Source organism: Eretmochelys imbricata, chromosome 13 (assembly GCF_965152235.1).
Source record: "Eretmochelys imbricata isolate rEreImb1 chromosome 13, rEreImb1.hap1, whole genome shotgun sequence".
NCBI lineage: Eukaryota > Metazoa > Chordata > Testudines > Cheloniidae > Eretmochelys > Eretmochelys imbricata.
In genome coordinates, this window is record NC_135584.1 from 1777075 (window position 1) to 1796885 (window position 19811).

At 54.9% G+C, this 19811-nt stretch overlaps 1 protein-coding gene across 5 annotated transcripts; it reads left to right on the forward strand.

The window, feature by feature from the left end:
• The first annotated feature begins 1337 nt into the window (after window positions 1–1337).
• On the forward strand, window positions 1338–18521 carry LOC144273672 (bactericidal permeability-increasing protein-like). 5 transcript variants are annotated; one of them, XM_077832360.1, is made up of 15 exons: window positions 1338–1512; window positions 3076–3190; window positions 3994–4122; window positions 5085–5240; window positions 5851–5914; window positions 8456–8519; window positions 9071–9162; window positions 9727–9903; window positions 10782–10841; window positions 11142–11309; window positions 11796–11863; window positions 13588–13630; window positions 14714–14777; window positions 15305–15381; window positions 17207–18521. In XM_077832360.1, the coding sequence occupies exons 1-15, from the start codon at window positions 1398–1400 to the stop codon at window positions 17243–17245; spliced, it is 1431 nt and encodes a 476-aa protein (XP_077688486.1). In that variant the 5' UTR covers window positions 1338–1397; the 3' UTR covers window positions 17246–18521. The 5 variants fall into 5 exon arrangements, 4 of the variants coding, with proteins under 4 accessions (XP_077688486.1, XP_077688485.1, XP_077688487.1 ...); XR_013347780.1 differs by lacking the exon at window positions 11796–11863 and having other exon boundaries at window positions 17207–17269; XM_077832359.1 differs by lacking the exon at window positions 14714–14777.
• The last annotated feature ends 1290 nt before the right edge of the window (window positions 18522–19811 follow it).

The window sequence follows — 19811 nt, forward strand, 5'->3', positions numbered from 1 at the left end:
GGCAGGCAGGATGTGGAGCCAGACAGAGGAGTCCATCCCTCAGAGGCAGTGAGCAGGAAGTGACATATTTTAATGAGCTCTCGCTACCCAGGCTGTTGGCCCAGTCCCACGGAACCCTTCAGCTTCTCCCGGGACCTCTGCTTGGAAGATTTATGCAGGAACCTTTGGGACAGAAAAGCACAAGGCAGGGCGACACTTGCGGGGACTGCTGGGTGCGGGCTCATCGGGCTGGGGCACCCATGCAGCTAGCTCCAGCGCAAGAAGCGAGTGCAAGTCTGTGGTGAAGATGGACCTTACCAGCCTGGCTTCAGAATGGCACTGCAGGCCTGGCATCCCGGGCCCCGACCGGCTTCCTGCACAGACGCGTGCAGTGAATGTGGCTGCTCGCTGGCCTAGCCAGGGTGCAGAGGGGGTAAAAGAGCGACAGACTTAACTCCCCGGACTGGCCCATGCCATCCACCAGTGCTCACTCCGTGCTGACTGGGCCACCTCACAGAACCCTTACTGGCCACTGCTGGTTGGTGAGGCCATTGGCTACTGGAGCTGGGGCCAGGAGGAGCTTGCTGAGGCTGTGAAAAGGAGAAAGCTGCAGGAGGAGAGAAAGAATTGGGAAAAGCTGCTCCCAGCCAGGGGACTTGACAAGATGTAAAATGCTCCTCATGAGCGAGAAAATGCCCAGAGAAACCTCTAGTGAAAGCAGCACCTAGCAGGTCCCTGCGGAGATATAAACTCCTCCATCCTGCTCCCTTCCCTCTGTCAATGGAGCAAAAGTGGAATGGGCAAAATACAGTGCAAGAAAGCAATCAGATCCAAGCCCCGGCTGAATCCCGGAGCCTGCTCCAGGAGCCAGCAAGGCGCTTGTTCTAATTGGCAGGGCAGTGAGGAGGCATTTGAGGTTGGCATGGCGCTGAAGGCAAAGTCCTTGCCTCTCCTTTCCCCCGACCCACCCTGGTATCCATGGAGACCCTTCCAGCTGCATTCCTGTGGCTTGCAGGGCTGCTGTCAGCAGGTGTCTGTTCGTGGAGCCAGGCGTCACCCACACTGCAAGAGCCCAGCAGCAACTCTCAAAGTGAGGAGTGAGCGAGCCCCAGGCCAGGAAGCAGAAAGCACAAGCGCCCCGAGCAGCCCTGTCCCCTGGGGTGTGGTCCAGCCCCAGCCCAGCCCCAGCCCCAGGAGGAGGAACCTAGAGCAGGACATGGCTGAGAATTGTGCAAGTGGGGACGGCCCCCAGAGGAATGTGAAAGCAACTTCCTGCTTTCTTGGCACCCATTCTCAGTTCCCTTTTCCACCCTGCTATAAACACGCCGGTTATAGCAGCAGGATCGGAGGGGAGCATCGGCCAGCAGCCAGCTCAGCACGTCTTGGTGGCTGGACGGTACCTCCGCACTCCTGTAAGGATGGCAACGCGTCACCTGGCCCTGGCTGCCTCGGTGCTGGCCATCTGCATGGTGCTCACCAGGGCCACTAACCCCGGCTTTGTGGCCAGAATCACTGTTAAAGGCCTGGACTACGGTAGGTTCCCAATCTAATTTGTGTCTGTCTCACACCGAGCCTGGCGAGGGGGGCCATGTGGGCAGCTACCCAAAATGCATTGTAAGGGGAGTACGATAGGAACCAGTCGGCCAGTGGGATGGACATGACATGCAGGTGCTAGTCACAGCTGTGAGGATGGGTCCCAGGACCGTGTGGAGTGGCCTGTTCCCTTTCTGGGGCAGTCTCTGGAATGGGCCTTTTCATGGCAATGTCTCCCTGTGAAGGCGGGGAAGGAAACCTGGCAACCCCATTAGGGCACTCGGAACTTGCATCTCTCCAGGCGTCTTCTCTGTGGGGTACATGGTGGTTACATGGGCAGCATCCTCCCTGCATTCTCTCTGAGTGTGGCGGAAAGTGAGTGCGCTCTGCAACCCGGCTTGGAGGGATCTTTGGGGCTGGGGACCCCTCCCTGTCTCCCTTTGGCCCCCAGCTCTTGCCCCGTGTACTTCCCATCCTGGCAGCGCATGGGGCTGGTTAGCTGGCGAGGTGTCTCGCTCCTTCAGTGCATGACACCAGCTCCCGAAGAGCAGAGAGACTCACCCAGGTCAATGAGCTCCCAGGCTGAGATGAGTCCGTCACTGAAGTGAAATCACAGAACAAGCTCTTATGCAGCCCTGTTATGGATTGAACGAGACGCAGTTCCTCCCTCCCCACCCCCCAAGAGCTATCTGGAGAGCGGGAAGTGCCTTTCCCTCCCAGCTAGAGCCGGGGGCTGTCTACACTGCAGTCAGAGGGGTGATTGCAGCTCGCACTAGCTTTCGTCTAGGTCACGTGACTAGAAATAGCACACGCCGGCACGGAGACTGGTGCAGGCTGTACAAGCCCGCCGGAAAGCCTGGGTACATGCTCATGTTGCTAACCCATGCCAGGGCCATGCGGCCGCACTTCGCTGCTGCTTTTCGCCGCACTAGCTAAATTCAAGCTAGAGCAAGCAGCAGTCCCACCTCCGGTTGCAGTGGACACACACCTGTGCTGATCTCAGGAGAACCCTGGGCCCATCCTACCCGGCTCGGCTGTGCCTTGTGCAGTGCTCCGCACTGTCAAAGTGAGTGCCGTGTGCGAGCACTCAGATCTGGGGCCTCTTTGACACCAGCGTTCCCCCTGCTCTGCACTGGGGTAAATGACTGCCCAGAGTACAGGGCTGTGAAGAATGAGGCTCACTAGCATCCATTAGGAGCTGGAATTCATGCACGTTTTGGCATGCAGCCCACTTCCTGGATTCCCTTTCCCTTGGCAGCCGTGCAGCCTGCCCTGTGCCAATTGTCCACCTTGCTGCTGCCTTCCCCCATGGGCCCAGGTTAATCAATGTCACTTAGCGCAGCCCAGGCTGTAATGTTAGGGTTCTTTCTCGCAATCTGAGGCTTCGCACTAATAATCACACGTGGGATGGAAACCAGCTCCCTTCACTTACTGAATCAGCAGGTAAGTTACTAACTGGTTGTTCCTTTTGACACTTTCCTCGTGTGATGGCAAATATACCAGGGCTGTATCCAGCTGGCTCGCAAAGGGCCAGCCTGTGACGTGCGCTTTGTGTCCCTGCAGCTCGTCAGGAGGGCATCACTGCCCTGCAGAAGGAATTAGCCAAGCTGAAGCTGCCAGACTTCTCGGGGTCCTTTAAAGTCAAGGTCTTAGGGAAGGTGCGCTACACATTCTACAGGTGAGACCTTGGGGCTTCCACGTGCAGCCGTCCCCCGCCCCCAGTACGAGCTCTGAGTGCAAGCTGCGGGGCAGAGTCCTTCCCAGGGTGGGGCATGTCCCTGAGGGCCATTCCTCTCCCGCCGGAGAGCCAGGTGCAAGAGGGTTCAATAAGGTGGAGCAAGAGCTCCTGATGGAAAGTGAATTGCTGTGGTTCTGCCAAACCCATTTATCCAAACCTCCCAGCCGGAGCCAGGTAATATGTGACTTGGAGCCCAGGCACTCAAGGTTGGGATGGTGTTTGTGCAAAATCAGACCAATGGGTTTTGCCAAAAAGAAAACCTACCCCCAGCCCAGTTTGTCCCTGCCTGATTCCACAGCTAGCCCTTCCCCGGGGAGCAGAGCCCACTGACTAGAGCTCCCAGCGCTGCTGGGATGACCTCTCCTTTCAGGAGACCGCGAATAAGCCCACCCCCACCTCCAGCCCGTCTGACACAAGCAGGTTCCTGTGATGGCAAAAGCACTTTGTGGCTCTCTCCCAGGAGCGAGGTCACCTTGCTACGCTGAGAGAACGGCGGGTGGCCGGCAGAGTATTGTGTTCACAGAAGGGGGCGTAGCCCCAGGGGTACAGCCCCTTCTTGTGCCTCAGTCTGTCTGGGAGGGGTCACTCGCAAGGGAGGAAAGGAGTTTGTTCACCCTGACCTGCTCGGTCCTCGGCCCCGTGCGACCAGCAGTGCTGGTGGCTGTGGGGACATGGAGGCCTGTGCTCAGGGTTTTCCCGGGGAAGCTCTGGTTTTCTGCTGATAGAATTTCTCTCTCTTGCAGTCTGAACCTTCGCAGTTTCCAGTTGCCGAGTTCGCAGATTGCCCTGATCCCCAACGTGGGCCTGAAGGTCTCCATTGCCAACGCCTTTGCCCAGCTGACGGGGAAGTGGAAGGTGAAGAAGAGATTTCTGTAAGCGCCGTCCAGCTCTGTGCACCCTTTGTGTCCCGAAACGGCCCCATCTCTTTTATCTGCCCTCCCCGACCCCCTGCACACACATATACACACACACACTTGTTTCTCCTTGTCATTTCCTGCCCCACTAACTTGTTTCCCACATGTAGGGGGCTGATTCTCCTCTCATACTAGTTTTACACCAGTGCTGCCTCATTGACATCAGTGGGGTTACTCCGGATTTACACTAGCATAAGCGAGAGAAGGATCAGGCCCATCATCCACAGAGAGGCAGGCCCCAACACCCACCCATGGGTGGGGGTCACCCATAGGGCCTGTCTCCCTGGCGTGAGTATTCACAGTGATGGTTGGAGGGCAGTACCCAAGCCCAGCTTCTCATTTCCGGAGGGCAGCATTCTCGCAGTGCTGGGCAGGGGGCTGTGTTCTTCTCTGGATCTCCTCCAGAGTCACTCCTAAAGCCCTCGTAGGCTCTGGCCTCTGACATAGCCTGGCCTTTGCACTTCAGCCCTGGGTGATCCGTTGAGGGGCTCGGTCGCGTGGCTCCGGGGGGAAGAGCCATGGGGATGAGTGTGGAGGGAATTTCTTGCTGTGTTCTCCCCCACTGCCTCTTTAGAAATAGCTAGTAGGTGACATGGGGCAGCCCCAAGCTGATGCTCTGAGCTGGTTAGTCGGAAGCACTGGAGAATATCCTGCAGTGAGCCTCCATCCTGGGCATGGAACCAATGGCCTTACAGGTTATTTCCCACTCTCTAATTCCTGCTATAATGATGGACAAAGGAAACCGCAGGGTGACTGTGTATCCCGAATATTGCTCCAGCCTCAGGGATGTTCCTCGTGAATAATCAGTGCTCCAGGGATTAACATACAAGCCCTTTCCACCAGCATATGGCGTGTGCAGGGGTTTTAGGAGAGCCCCTGCCTGCAAATGCAATCTCTTCTGCTTCTTCCTTTCCCATTAGCAGGGACAGTGGTTCATTTGACCTGAAGGTTGAGGGTCTCTCTATCTCTGTTGGTCTGAAGCTGGGCAGCGACGCCTCTGGGAGACCCACCATTACCACCTCGGAGTGTGGAACCCACATCTCCAACGTTCGGGTGCACATTTCGGGCAGGTTTGGGTATGTAACTGCCCTTAATTGTCATGGCTTGGGGGTCATGTTGATTAGCCCATCTTCTACAAGGGCCTCCAGGGATATAAGTTACCTTCAGCCCATCTCTGCTGCGCCCACAGGTCTGTAAGCAGCACTGCCAGCCCTTCCAATTCTGCCTTCCTTCACAAAATGCTAGCGGGGTAAACTGAGTCCTGAAGTAATTGGCCCAGAGGCCCTGTAGCTGCACAGAGAGGCTAATTAAGGAAAAGCTCTGATACTGCCCAGGAGATTGGTTGGTGAAAGACGAATTTAATAAATAAACATACAGAACCAAATCATGAGCTAATGAATTATCTTGCACCAGGTCTGAATTTGGCCCACGGTGTTGTCCCTTTAGGAGACATGTTTTCAGCCCATCTCTAAATTTGGGTGCGCACATTTTGCAAGCCTATCTGCAAATGCAGCCATTGTATTAAAACAAAGCAAAGCAGCCAAAGATTTCAATCCAAACCATCCTGGGACAACATGCCCAGCGGTCACACACCTCTCTAGTGTCGCCCCTTTCCAAGGAAACGCTCCTCCGATATCCTCCCATGGGCAGGAGCATGACTTGATCGCACTGTGTTTTTCTCCATAGCTGGCTGTACAATCTCTTTCACAAGAAGATTGAGTCCAGCTTCAGGAGGACCATGGAAGGCAAGGTACGATATGCTAGGAGCACAGAATACCAACTCTTGATAGTGACCCCTCGTCCACTGTCCAGCTCTCCTGCGGCACTGACATGATTTCCAAATGGTCTGTGTCCACACGCTCTTGCTCTCAGGCAAGAGCTCGGGGCGCGGGGGGTGTCCTGGAGCTCGAGTTCTTGGGGAGAGGTGTGCGGTACAGAGATCAGTGCTGCAAAGTATCGTGAAAAAACACATAAACTGCAGTCACCTCGGCAGTGCACAGTTCTTATGGAATTCTAAACTTGCAACATTTGCCGATGCCTAATATCATTGGTCTCAATTAACAAAGACTTTTCTTTTCCCGGGGTCGTTAATTAGATCGCATGCCTCAGCCAAGCTCAGATCAAAAGAGAGAGCCCACTTAGAGCGAGGCTTTCAACGGCCTGTCACTCGTAGAGATTTTTAGGAGCTTTGGGGTAGAAATTCTCATTGCTGGATTTACAGTCATTTACTGGCTTATTTTAATGGGGCGCAGTGGCAACACCCGGGTACCTACAGCACAGTACAATAGCCTACCCTCAGGAAACCTGCACCAAGACGTGGAAACAAGCTGTTAGAAATAATTGCTACATGGCTAACTGGCCCGACTTGCTACAGCTCTTGATGTGAACCTCATTCAGGAAGGAGGCAGTTGGAGAACAGGGAAAAGTCCATTTATACAATAGATTTAAAATGCTGGACTGATTGTATTGAGCTACTTTTAGTGCCATCTAGTGGCTTTTTAAGGGCCATCTGGAAGCCCTTGGAGCAGATGGGCTGTCATTCGAAGCAAAGCCCGGGCCTATCAGAGAGGTGCTTCTGTTTAAGGCTTTTGTCTCCTGCCTCTCTGGAGGGGACACTGCTGGGGAACATTGGAGACGGGGTGAGAATCTCTCAGTAACTCCCCTCCTGCTCCTTTTGCAGCACATCAGGGTCCCCATCACCACATGCGAGAAACTTCCCTTAGGCAGAGGCCTAGCCCCCTGCTCTATAGCACCGGTTCCCATGTTCCCTGGTTAATCTGCTCATGCCTGTCCCAAGGAAGTCACGGAGATGCTTTGTTTCCCCTCCTTAGAACAGGGGGTGCATCCCGTCTCTCACCCTAACTCCCTGCACCCCCCAGCTCCCTGTCTGTCTCAGGGACTTGCCCACACCCTGCAGAGCTGAACCTCCGTTGCTTTACCTCTCTCCCCTTCCCACGCTCCGCTGGGCTGGCTCCCCCTTGACACACTCTGTGCACGAGGAGGGTATATGCATGCACAAGGGCTGTTATATGACTCAGCCCCCAACAAACCTTTCCCATTTCCCCATCAGTCTCAGGCCAGGTTTTGGCACTCCAGGGCCCTGCGTGGATGTGTCCTGTCTCTGCATAGCTGGGGGAAGGAACACACCTTCCCGTTCACAAGCTGTACAGCAGAGAGGAGGGAAAAGAACTGGTTTGACACCTAACAGGTGTGAGCGTGAGCTGATCACATGATGGATAACGGGGACCCGTGGACTAGAATAGTAACCGGACAGCTCCTGCCTCCTACCTCTCGAGGGAATTCCCCCCTTGTGCTCAGCTCTTTGTTTTCTGGTTACCATGCCCCTGTCTTGTGAAGCACTGGCTATTGCTCTTGGCCACTGCTGCAGGCCAGAGGCCAGACTGGAAAGACCAATGGTCCGATCCAGCGCGGCGGTTTCTGGGTCCTTACGGGAAACGGGACTGGAGAAGATCCCCAGCAGGTATTCTAGTGCATTGGCAGGGTTATTCCCTGCAGTCCATTTCCGACCACGCTGTACACGCTGGTTCAGTCTCCCAGTAACACCGAAGTGGCATTTCTGCCGAGCCCCTGGAGCTGGGCGAGGAGAGTCAATAGCGTGCTGTCGCTGAGAGCACAGAGCCCTTTGGGTTTTATCATCCCACTCCATCGAGCTGTTTCTCTCCCCCTCCCCAGGCAAGGCTGAATTAGCCCTTTCTGGTTGCCTGGGTAGGCTAAAAACTTGGCTACCCAGCCTGGCTTACCCAGGAGCAGTAAGTTAAAGACACCCCCGCCCCCCATGTGCTGCCTGGGGCATGAGTGCTGCATTTGGTGAACAGCCAAACTTCCAGTCTGCATGGTGGAGCTTTGGACATAGAGGTCCAGTGATCAGAGCTCATCCAGAGCAGGTTGGATTCCACGTACATATTCTCCAACATGTCCAGTCTAGAACATAGAACTGGGACTTAGGTCACAAGTGAGACCCTTTTCAAAGGAGCTCAACTGAGCCACTAGGCTGTGCTTGGAGTTGTTTGCATGAGCAAATATTTGCGCACGCAGCCCCCCTCTCCCCCCCCCTACACGATGCATGCATGCATGTTGGGCAGTCAGCCAGACCGCTGCCTCATTTGCAGGCAGAAATGTCACTTGCGTGTGCAAACACAGGCTTTTGCATAAGTAAAAAAGTTGTGCAGCATTGCAGAAACTGAGAGGCGGTTTGAGGACTTGCCACTCGGTGTGTGACTCAGACAGAGCTGCTGGTCAGTCACCAAGGGGTCACCTCTGTTTTCCACAGGTCTGCGAAGCAGTGACCAGCTCTGTCACCACCAAGCTGCAGCCCTATCTCCAGACTCTGCCAGGTACAACATGATGATGGCTTTGGATTTTTACAAGTCTTTCCCCCAGGCCAGGCACATGCCATGGAACACTGTTTTTCACCCCGCATTTAGCCTCTGGCCCACACTGAGGGCCATGGGGCACCACATCACCCCAAAGGGACCGTGTGAGCTGCCTGGTGGAGGCTGTCCCCCTCTGTATGTAGTCAGCTGCTCTCAGGACAGGAGGGTGCAAAGCCCTGCCTCCTCCCTGCAGCCTCTGGGGAGCATGGCAGGACCAGGCCCAGGGCTCCCCAGACGTTGGGACTGCAGGTGTCCTTAGCAGAAAGGACCCAGCTTGACTCTCCGGGCTGAGGGCTAGTTCCCAGAGCTGGTAGCTACAGAAAAACCCTGTCTCTTTGCTCTGAACTGAGCTGAGGGAGAATAAACCTGGCTCCCTAACTCCCCATGCCACTGGTAACTCCTCACTGGCTTGCTGCTCTGTGAGTCCCAGCTAGAGAGAGGGAACAGCTCACCCCCCAGTGATTTCCACTGGCATCTCAGCCCATCGGGTTTGTGTCTCTCCTGTTCTGTAGTCACAGCAAAGATAGACAAGGTGGCTGGGATTGATTACTCCCTGGTTGCACCTCCCGCGGCAACAGCCCAATCTCTGGATGTGAATCTGAAGGTGAGATGGGAACTGAGGGACACACACAACCCTGGGGGGATCAGTGAAGAATATATGTACGTTCCATTAGCATTTCTGCCTAGCGAGGGCCTGGAGCATCAACTACCAGGTGCCAGAGCATCCTAGGAGCTAGGGGCTGAAACTCAGGCCTCATTGATTCTGTTCCCAGATCTGCCACTGACTCTCAGTGTGGAATTGTGACCATTGGCGAGTCACTTAACCTCTCTGTGCCTCCAGTGACTTAGCTGCAGCTAAAAATGGGTAAAATGAGTAAAATGCAATCCACCCCTCTCTGGTGTCATGTACAGGGCACTTGAGCTCCTTCCCATGACAAGCTCCAGGCCATTCCAAAACATTAGCATTCTTTATATTGATCCAGTCCCGGGTTATTTTTAACATGCTCTGGTGTGAGTGCAGGGTGGGGAGAGCGGTGGGTAGACCTGGTTTTTATTTTCTTCCTCTGAACGCTTTGCTCCCAAGCTGGGACAGTGAAAACCAAGTGAATTCCAGCTCCCCCTGTTCTCCCCTCCCGCAGGCATCATTCTTTCTTTCCTTCCTCACTAGGGTGAATTTTTTTCCCTGGCCCATCGCTCTGCCGTCCCCTTTGCTCCTCCCATACTGGCCTTCCCCGTGGATCATGACCGCATGGTTTACTTCGCAGCCTCCAGTTACTTCTTCAACACAGCTGGCTTTGTGTACCACAAGGCCGGGGTCCTGCTCTTTGAGATCACTGATGCCATGGTAAGGGGTTGTGGGACTCAGGAGACCTGGGTTCCATTCCCATCTCAACCACAAGCTTCCTTGGTCATGTCGCTGAGTCTCTCCGGCCCATCTGTGAAATGGTTGAATCACCCTACTGCATGGGGTGAGGGTGAGATCAACCCATTGAGGACTGCATGGCGCTCAGACACTGGTGGTGAGGGCCATATGAGTACAAGATGGGTAGGGGCAGGGGTGCTGGGGTAAGTCAGTGGGGGATGTTTTCTCTCTCATCGGGCACCACATGTGGTGCTTGCAGTCATCCCCTGACAGGGTAAAAGGCAAGATCTCACGGGGACCCGCCCTTAGAGGCAGATCCCACCTTGCTGCTGGCAGACATGGGATTGAGAGCTCGTCTCACCACTCAGGGAGGGTCCCACAAACCCTGGGCTATGGCTGCTGGAGAAGGAGGTGGGGTGGTTAGTCACAGTTCCTGGGCTAATGGCACCCCTGAGCCCATCCACTTTCAGGCCTTGGGCTGCAACCGCCCTCAGGATGGATGCAGGCAATTCTCTCACTCTCAGACGGGGCCCTGGGCATCAGCTGTGGTCACCTCTGCAGGTCTTAATTCCAGCGTGACAGGCCTATCATAAACATGCCACTCCCAGTGGAGTTAGGTCGGACAGGAAAGTCTAATAACCCACCTGAGGTGTAGCGTCACTTTCCCTGCCTGACCAGGTCACGTACCAGGTTCATACTGGGCCCGGCTTTACACAGCAGTAGGCTTAGGTTATTGAGGATAGCGGAGGTGGGTTTGGTGGCTGATTTTGCCTCCGGCTCTTCCACTTGTCATTCCATACGGCAGGTCATTGCTCTGTTGAATTGACCCTCCGGCACCATTTGTGTTTCTCCTGCCACAGATTCCGAAGGAGATTAAATTCCATTTGAACACCTCCACTTTTTCAGCCTTCATTCCCCAGGTACGTGTCCTGCTCCCCTGAGAGAGCGTCGGTACTGAGCCAGCTGCTGGCCTGCCACACACAAACGACTGGGCACCGTGGTTTGCTGGGGGTGGCCTCAGGAAAGGGGTCTTCAGGAAAGACATGTCTGGAAATGTTGAGGTGGGGCGATGGTCACAGGAGGAACATGATGTGTTGTTTGATTAAAGGCTGCATCAGATTCCATTTCTCAGGGACTTTGCTTTATCACGGTACTGAGCTTGTGCAAATCTGTCGTCACCTTCCCCGGTGCTGACTGGCTCTCCTCTGCTCCGTCCCCAGCTGGAGAAGATGTACCCAGACAAGCTGATGAAGCTCAGGATTAAAACCTCTTCTGCTCCGTTCCTGACCATCGCGCCTGGGAACTTGTCGCTTACACCTGTTGTGGATATCCAAGCATACGTTATCCTACCCAACTCCTCCTTTGTCCCCGTCTTCCTCCTCAGCGTGGTAAGTCTGGGCATGGCTTATGGATATTGGCCCTGGGTGGAGAGACCTTAGTGTGGTTGCCCTGCTGATGATAGAGGAGGGATCTGGCATATGGACCTGGAATAGCTGCTAGCTCTCCTAAGCGCATATCCCTGTGTCTCCCCCTCTAGCGAGCTGACTCCTGCTGGGATCGGCTGGGACTGGATTGGCCATGAGCTGGGCCCCATCCCTTTGCCAAGTGCAGCAACCCTACTGCATTCCTCCAGCAGGAGAGGAGAGGGACCCCCCACATAACCTGCCTGACTGCCTTTCCCAGCACAGCCGCTCTGGTCTCCTCCCCGGGCCAGCGTGGCTCCACGTGCTGTCAGCAAGGTGACAGTGCAGGCTGTGCCCAGCCCTTCCCCTGCAGGAGCCAGATCTCTCTCCTGGCTCCCCGATCCCAGGGAAGGGCCTCTGCATTCACAGTCCCAGTCTCACGGGAACTGACGTCACTTCTCCTATTCCTAGACCAGCAGCGTTTCAGTCAAAATTATGGTGACCTCTGCCCAGATAGGTGGGACCCTGGAGCTTGGCAGGTAGGAGCCACAGCGAGGGTCGGGGTGGGGGTGGAGGGGAGTTCAACCTTTGTCCTTCCCTGCTAAGCCGCCGTCAGGTCATAAGAGGCTCGTAAAGGCTTGATAGAGAGCAGGGCGTCTCTGAGAGCAGCGTGGATCCTGGGGAACGGCGCTGCCAGAGGATACGGCTAAACTTTCTGCAGGGCCCAGGAGGTGTCGGAGTTTCCGTTCTGGGGGTGAGGGCAGGGAGAGGGTGAGAAGGAGGCTGAGAAGCATCCCAGAGCTGCCAGACTCCCTGCTGGCTAGTGGGCTAGCTGTGGCCATGGCCTTATTGGTGGGGTAAATGCAGCCCTTGTGTAAGCTACATTGGCGACAGGCCAGTTGCACTGGCTTGCATCTGAGCTGAATTTGGCCCTGTACCTGCCGGTGAAGGCCAGGGGTCACAGAGGGCGGGGGAGTGACGAAGCTGGGATGAAAGCTGTGGGATTCAAACTCCCAGCTCCCCTGGTATGTGACCTTCACTCCTCCCAGCGTGCCTGGGCATTACAGCAAACACAACACTGAGTATCACAGTGCACCGCCAGCCCCGGCCGCACCACAGCACCCGAGTATCCCTGCCCAGGGCCCGCCCCCGGCCGCCCCACAGTACCCGAGTATCACCACAGTACCCAAGTATCCCTGCCCAGGGCCCGCCCCCGGCCGTCCCACAGTACCTGAGTATCACCACAGTACCCGAGTATCCCTGCCCAGGGCCCGCCCCCGGCCGCCCCACAGTACCCGGGTATCACCACAGTACCCGAGTATCACTGCCCAGGGCCTGCCCCCGGCCGTCCCACAGTACCTGAGTATCACCACAGTACCCGAGTATCCCTGCCCAGGGCCCGCCCCCGGCCGTCCCACAGTACCTGAGTATCACCACAGTACCCGAGTATCACTGCCCAGGGCCTGCCCCCGGCCGTCCCACAGTACCTGAGTATCACCACAGTACCCGAGTATCACTGCCCAGGGCCCGCCCCCGGCCGCCCCACAGTACCCGAGTATCACCACAGCACCCGAGTATCACTGCCCAGGGCCTGCCCCCGGCCGTCCCACAGTACCCGAGTATCACTGCCCAGGGCCTGCCCCCGGCCGTCCCACAGTACCTGAGTATCACCACAGTACCCGAGTATCACTGCCCAGGGCCCGCCCCCAGCCACCCCACAGTGCCCGAGTATCACCACAGTGCCCGAGTATCCCTGCCCAGGGCCCGCCCCCGGCCGTCCCACAGTACCTGAGTATCACTGCCCAGGGCCTGCCTCTGGCCGCCCCACAGTACCCGAGTATCACCACAGCACCCGAGTATCACTGCCCAGGGCCCGCCTCCGGCCGCCCCCCAGTACCCGAGTATCACTGCCCAGGGCCCGCCTCCGGCCGCCCCCCAGTATCCGAGTATCACTGCCCAGGGCCCGCCTCCGGCCTCCCCACAGTGCCCGAGTATCACTGCCCAGGGCCTGCCTTTGGCTGCACCACACCCTGCACCCAAGCCAGCCGTGCCCATCGCTGCCCAGGGCCTGCTCCTGGCCGCACTCCAGTGCCTGCTGCTATCACAGAGGGACGGCAGCGCTCTGCTTGGCAGCCATTCCACTCTCTTTAAAGGCCGGGCTGGCTGCGGGTGGGGTTCAGACGCGAGCCCCCTCCTGGGGCCGAGCCCTGACAGTAGAGCTCCCTACGCGAGGGACGTGCCAAGTCTCCGTGTTTTTCTGCAGGCTGCAGCTGTCACTGAAGCACTCGGACGTCGGCCTTTTCTCTGTGAGTTCTCCTTGGAGGGACTTCACCCAGGCTCTGCTTGGAGGAGCTGCTGGGCTTGATTCACACCTCTGGGTGTGCCCCCAAGGGAGGGCTCCCGGGGGAGGGGAGATGGCGCCCCACTGCCTCCATTCTGTGGGGGTGCCGCCGGGCCAGGGCAGCTGTAAGTTCCAGCCAGGGTGCAAGAGGAGCTGCACCGCCGGGGTTCGTCTCATCTCCCAGGACGCTCTGGACTCCATCGTCGCTTCAGAGGTGCCCCCCACCCTGCCCCCGGGAAGTAGGGTTGCCAGTGGCTGGTGCACTGTGACTCCCTTCCAGCCACCGGGGGTCCCAAGCTGGGCTCGCCGGCAGAAAGACTCTAGCCCGATCTAAAGCGGTGAGGTGATGTCCACGCTGCGCCCCTCCTCCACCTGCTGGGTCAGCGCTTCTGGGAAACTTCCGCAGGCCCATCCCTTCCTCCTCCCTTGAGCACCAGGAGTGCGTGCGTGGGTCTACACTGCACCCTCAGCCCAGGCTGGCACTCAGGTTTCAGCCCCCCCTTCCATCAGCAAGCACTCAGGACCCGGGTCCTGGGACCCTGCTAGGGGACTGGGTCCCCTTCTGGGACCCCTCGGGGGCTTGGGTCAAAGCCCTGTCATTTTGCAGTGTGGGTGGAGGTCAAGCTGCAGGCCTGAGTCAGACGGTCTGCGTAGAGCAGTGTGGATGCGTTAGCCCAGCTGGGAGACCCCGGTGCAGTAATCACAAGCCCAGGGTTACAGGGCAGTGCGGTTGCTCAACATGGGCTTGGAACCACTGAGTCCCCCAGCCCAGCCAGGCTTAGCGTGCAGTATAGACATGCCGCCTGAGACCCAGGAGCCTGTGCACCCCCACCGGGCCTGCCTGTGGGCCCGGGGACGATGCTTCCCTAGCCCAGGATGTTGCAGTCTGTTGGACTCGGTTAGTTTCCAGGACGGCCCCTGTGTTTCGTCTCCTTGGTTCAAGCAGATTCTTACCGAGTTCCTGGCCCCCTAACGTGCAGCCACCCCCTCTCCCAGGACCTCCTCTGCTGCCAGCTGCAGAGGGTTACGCTCTCCCTTGCATCCCCAGGTGCAGCTGCTGCAGGTACTCATGAACTTCTATGGCTCCAGCATCCTGATCCCACGCATTAACGGTGAGGGGCTGGCGGGCCCAAGGGTATCTGCATCAGACCAGAGCCCTGACACCTCACTTATCAGCAGTGGGCAGAAGCTGCCGCAGGCAGAGGAGACCTAGATCCCGGAGCTTCCACCAGCATCCTGGGCCTGCTGCACACACAGGGTGGGGGGCTGGATAGAGTCCATCTCGGAGCAGTGACACGCAGGGAAGAGAACACAGTGGAAAGAATGGGAACGGCGCACGTCGTAATGCCTTCCAGATCCCGTCTCCCTAACGTGCTGCTTCTCGTTCTGCAGCTCGCAGGGCCAGAGCACTGGGACCAGCGCCTGTGTGTGTGTGCAGGGGCAGAGCGGCATGCGAGAAGTCTCCCCGCTTAGGCAGCTGCTGGGGGGGCTCCCAGCTCCTTCCCCCAGGGAGCAGGGTGCTAACATGGGGGCAGGGCTGGGCAGGTGTGAGTCGATGGTGCCTGGTTCGCTGCACAACCCCACAGCGACTCTGATTGTTCTGCCCCACCATTGCTCTCATGAATGTTTTATTTTGCAGCGCTACTCAGGGAGGGCTTCCCTCTCCCACTGCCGGCTCGCGTCCAGCTCTCCAACCTCGTCATACAGCCCCGCCAGGTCAGTGAACACAATCCCCTGTGCTGGGCAAAGGGGCACCTGGGCAATAATTTGGGGCAACAACTAATGCCAACGGCAGGACGGATCAGAGTGAGGAGCAAGGTGTGAGCCATGCCTGGAGCAACCACCACTGGATACCTTAGTATAGGCCCAGGGAAGGGCAGGGGAAGGCGAGGTGGCCTAATAAACCCTTTTCATCACTAGTGAAGCTCTTGCGGGGGGTGAGTAGGGCTGGAGAGGGAAGGAAGGGGTCTCTGAGCTGACACCCAGGTTGATGGAAGTGCTGTGAGGAGGAGCAGTGCCGTTCACAGGCAGGGGAACAGGCAGGAATCGCCCTGATTAGTTGGTGCTAGCTGGCAGGGAGAAGCTGGTCTGTACTAAGGGAGGAGAATGAGAGGTTCCCAGACAGGATAGATCATGAGTCCAAGTGTCAGGACTCATGGTCAAGCAACACACAGACTCCATGGGTGCCCAGGTTCATATAAAGCCCTCGGTCTACCCAAGATACATCCCTGGATTTCCTTGGGATTTACTGGGAGTGGGCAGACGGGGGTGGGAAGTGTCTCTCAGACAAGAACTTAGGAACTGAGCTGGTCTCAGCCCTGAGCGTCAGGGTCCAGATTTTCACAATTGCACAAGTATAGTTGCACACCAATCCCAGAACTGAACGTTCAGAGTCAGCATGCAAATGTACATGTGGTTTTGTGTTTTCTGAAAATCTGGTCTTAAATTTCACACAGCTCTCAATCATAGAATAGAATATCAGGGTAGGAAGGGACCTCAGGAGGTTCTAGTCCAACCCCCTGCTCAAAGCAGGACCAATCCCCAACTAAATCATCCCAGCCAGGGCTTTGTCAAGCCTGACCTTAAAAACAAGACGCTGAAAGAAACGACAGATATGAAAAGACAACGCTCCTCTTTCCCCTGAGCAGCACCTGGCCTTGTGAATGGATAACAGGCTCCCACCTTTCCTCTTTGCCTGCACCGCACCCATCCTCATGCCCAGAGAGGGCTCCAGATTCTCTCCCTCCCCCTGCAATTCACTGCTACCAAAGCTGTTTGTCCAGGAGTAAAAAACATGTGATTTGTCTCCAAAGAAATTTATAAAGAGCAGAGATTTGCTGTGATTTTTGGCCCTAAATTCCCACCATCTCCACCATCACTAACACACAGTCTTGCGATGTGCTATGTGTGGGTTTTCTATTGGGTGGCATCCTTCCCTGTCCCCACCCCCATGTTAGCAGTGGCTGCATTCCAGTGGCTTTGGGTGCACATACAGGGCTCAAGCCAATGCACACTGATATCAGCGCAAGGAGTCCTGTTAATTTCAACGGGGCTTGGATCGAGCCCAGACCTTGTGAAGTAGTTGGGATCCCTCAGCATGAGAGGAACTAAGGAAATGTAACATGTTAAGGAACTGAGTCCATTGGGTGTTGGCCAGGCACGTTTGTAAAGCTCTTCCAAAGCAAAGCAGCATGAGACTGTCGGTGCCTGTGACTATTGCAGCACGTCCAGCCTAGGGCGAAGGAGTAAAGTGCCAATGACAGAAACAGAGAAACAGCTGCTCACACAATGCTGAATAAATATAAACTTGGGAACAATAGCTGGGGAGAAACATGGATTTCCCTCTGATGTGAAGCCAACTCACACTCTTCATGGCCTGCAGCGTGCACCATACACACATGCTTACCGGCTTGCTGCTCTAGAGTACATATTCCCTGATTAAAGAGAGCCCGGCATTTACCGCCGAATGCAGGTGGGCTCTGCTGTTCTGTGACCAAAGGAAAGGCTTTGCCAGTGGCTTACATCATGATCTCTCTCCTAGAACTTCCTGCTGTTTGGAGCAGATGTTCGTTACATGTAGAGACGCTGAGGACGAGACGCTGAAAGAAACGACTGATACAAAAAGACAACGTTCCTCTTTCCCCTGAGCAGCACCTGGCCTTGTGAATGGATAACAGGCTCCCACCTTTCCTCTTTGCCTGCACCGCACCCATCCTTATGCCCAGAGAGGGCTCCAGATTCTCTCCTTCCCCCAGCAATTCACTGCTACCAAAGCTGTTTGTCCAGGAGTAAAAAACATGTGATTTGTCTCCAAAGAAATTCCTCCCCTGCCTGCTCAGTCTGGATCACTGGGCACTGGATAAACAGAGGAGCAGCATGAGCATTTGAACAGAAAGAAAAACCAAGCAAACGAGCTTCCCTTCCACAGACTTTGACCAATGTACATGGTAGAGGGGCATTGCTGGCACATGACGGCCAACATATCGTCAAGGATCTACAACCTATCCTGAAGGACGACCCATCACTCTCACAGATCTTAGGAGACAGGCCAGTCCTTGCTTACAGACAGCCCCCCAACCTGAAGCAAATACTCACCAGCAACCACACACCACACAACAGAACCACTAACCCAGGAACCTACCCTTGCAACAAAGCCTGTTGCCAACTGTGCCCACATATCTATTCAGGGGACACCATCACAGGGCCTAATCACATCAGCCACACTATCAGAGGCTCGTTCACCTGCACATCCACCAATGTGATATATGGCATCATGTGCCAGCAATGCCCCTCGGCCATGTACATTGGTCAAACTGGACAGTCTCTACGTAAAAGAATAAATGGACACAAATCAGATGTCAAGAATTATAACATTCATAAACCAGTCGGAGAACACTTCGATCTCTCTGGTCACTCGATTACAGACCTAAAAGTGGCAATTCTTCAACAAAAAAACTTCAAAAACAGACTCCAGCGAGAGATTGCTGAATTGGAATTAATTTGCAAACTGGATACAATTAACTTAGGCTTGAATAGAGACTGGGAGTGGTTGAGTCATTACACAAAGTAAAACTATTTCCCCATGTTTATCCCCCACCCCCACACCCCACTGCTCCTCGGATGTTCCTGTTAACTGCTGGAAATGGGCTACCTTGATTATCACTACAAAAATTTTTCTCCCCCCACTCTCCTGCTGGTAATAGCTCATCTTAAGTGATCACTCTCCTTACAGTGTGTATGGTAACACCCATTTTTTCATGTTCTGTGTGTATATAAATCTCCCCACTGTATTTTCCACTGCATGCATCCGATGAAGTGAGCTGTAGCTCACGAAAGCTTATGCTCAAATAAATTGGTTAGTCTCTAAGGTGCCACAAGTCCTCCTGTTCTTTTCATGGATAAGTAACACATGGAAGCATTTACTGTATCTGTTGCTGTCTTTTTAATGCAGTGTAGCAGCTGGCAATGATGGGGGGTGGGAGAAGGAGAACTAGCACCATCTGACCTGCCAGCTTGCTGCACATTTTGGAATGATGAGAAAACCCTGGGAAAAGGGCGCATTGGAATTGTGAGTTCCTCAGAACAGGGCTCCCAACCCCGCATCTCCCCCGATCCACTTTTCGCTCCGACCAGCTGTAAGCTATTTATTCACGGTGCAACGTGCTCCAGTTGAAAGTATGTTAGAAAGAGGAACACACATTTTATTGTGTTGTTGGAAAATAAAACACTCTGATAAAGGCAGAGGTTGCAGAAGGGGTTTGTCATCTATTTCCGTGGCCCCTCAGCAGAATTTTTACTCAGCGGAAATACCTGACATAACAATAATACTTTACACTTACATGCCTCTCATATACACCATGCCAGCGTTTGCGTGTAACACACTAGCCAACTGGGAAATTTTCCACTGCCTTCGGTGGGTTTTGCGTCTGGTCCAGAATGGCTTTCATCCAAGCAGTTGAAAGCTCCATTACACACAGTAATGAACAGAGCTGACTGAAAACATTCTGTCAAAAAACATTTTTTTCCAATGAAAACCAATGTTTTGACATCCAGGAAATTTTGGGGGGGAAACTATGAAATCCAACAAATTTTCTGTTTTCAGTAACGAAAAACCAAGTGCATTTATTAATTAATTTATTGTTTAAAATGAAAATTTTTGATGATCAGGTTTTCAACAAAACAAAACAAATTAAGACTTTTTATGAGAAGAAAAACAACAAAAATCATTTTCTTCAGAATTTGTCAAGGGAGGGGTGAATCATTGTCCAAGCAGCACGACTGATTCAGAAGGTCTGGGGGGTAGGCAGCCACCTTACAGGTGAGTAAACTGAGGCACGGAGTGGTTAAGTCACATGCTCGGTTTTAGAGCAAAGCCAAAAATCAAACGCAGGAGTCCTGACTCTCAGACCCCTCCCCTACCTGCCAGGCGACACACAAATCTGTAGGAAATACTAACCCCGCATTCAGTAAATATTTTTTCTTTAGTAGTTTGAACGCAGATTAACCTTCCCACCCACTGCTGAACTCTGGTGTTACGTGGGTCGCTCAGAGCAGTCCCGAGACAGTAACTTCTGCCTGAGAGTCTCTTGAGGAGGGTAGGGACTGATTTCCCCAGCCCTGTTCTGTAATTCTCGGAGAGGATGGGG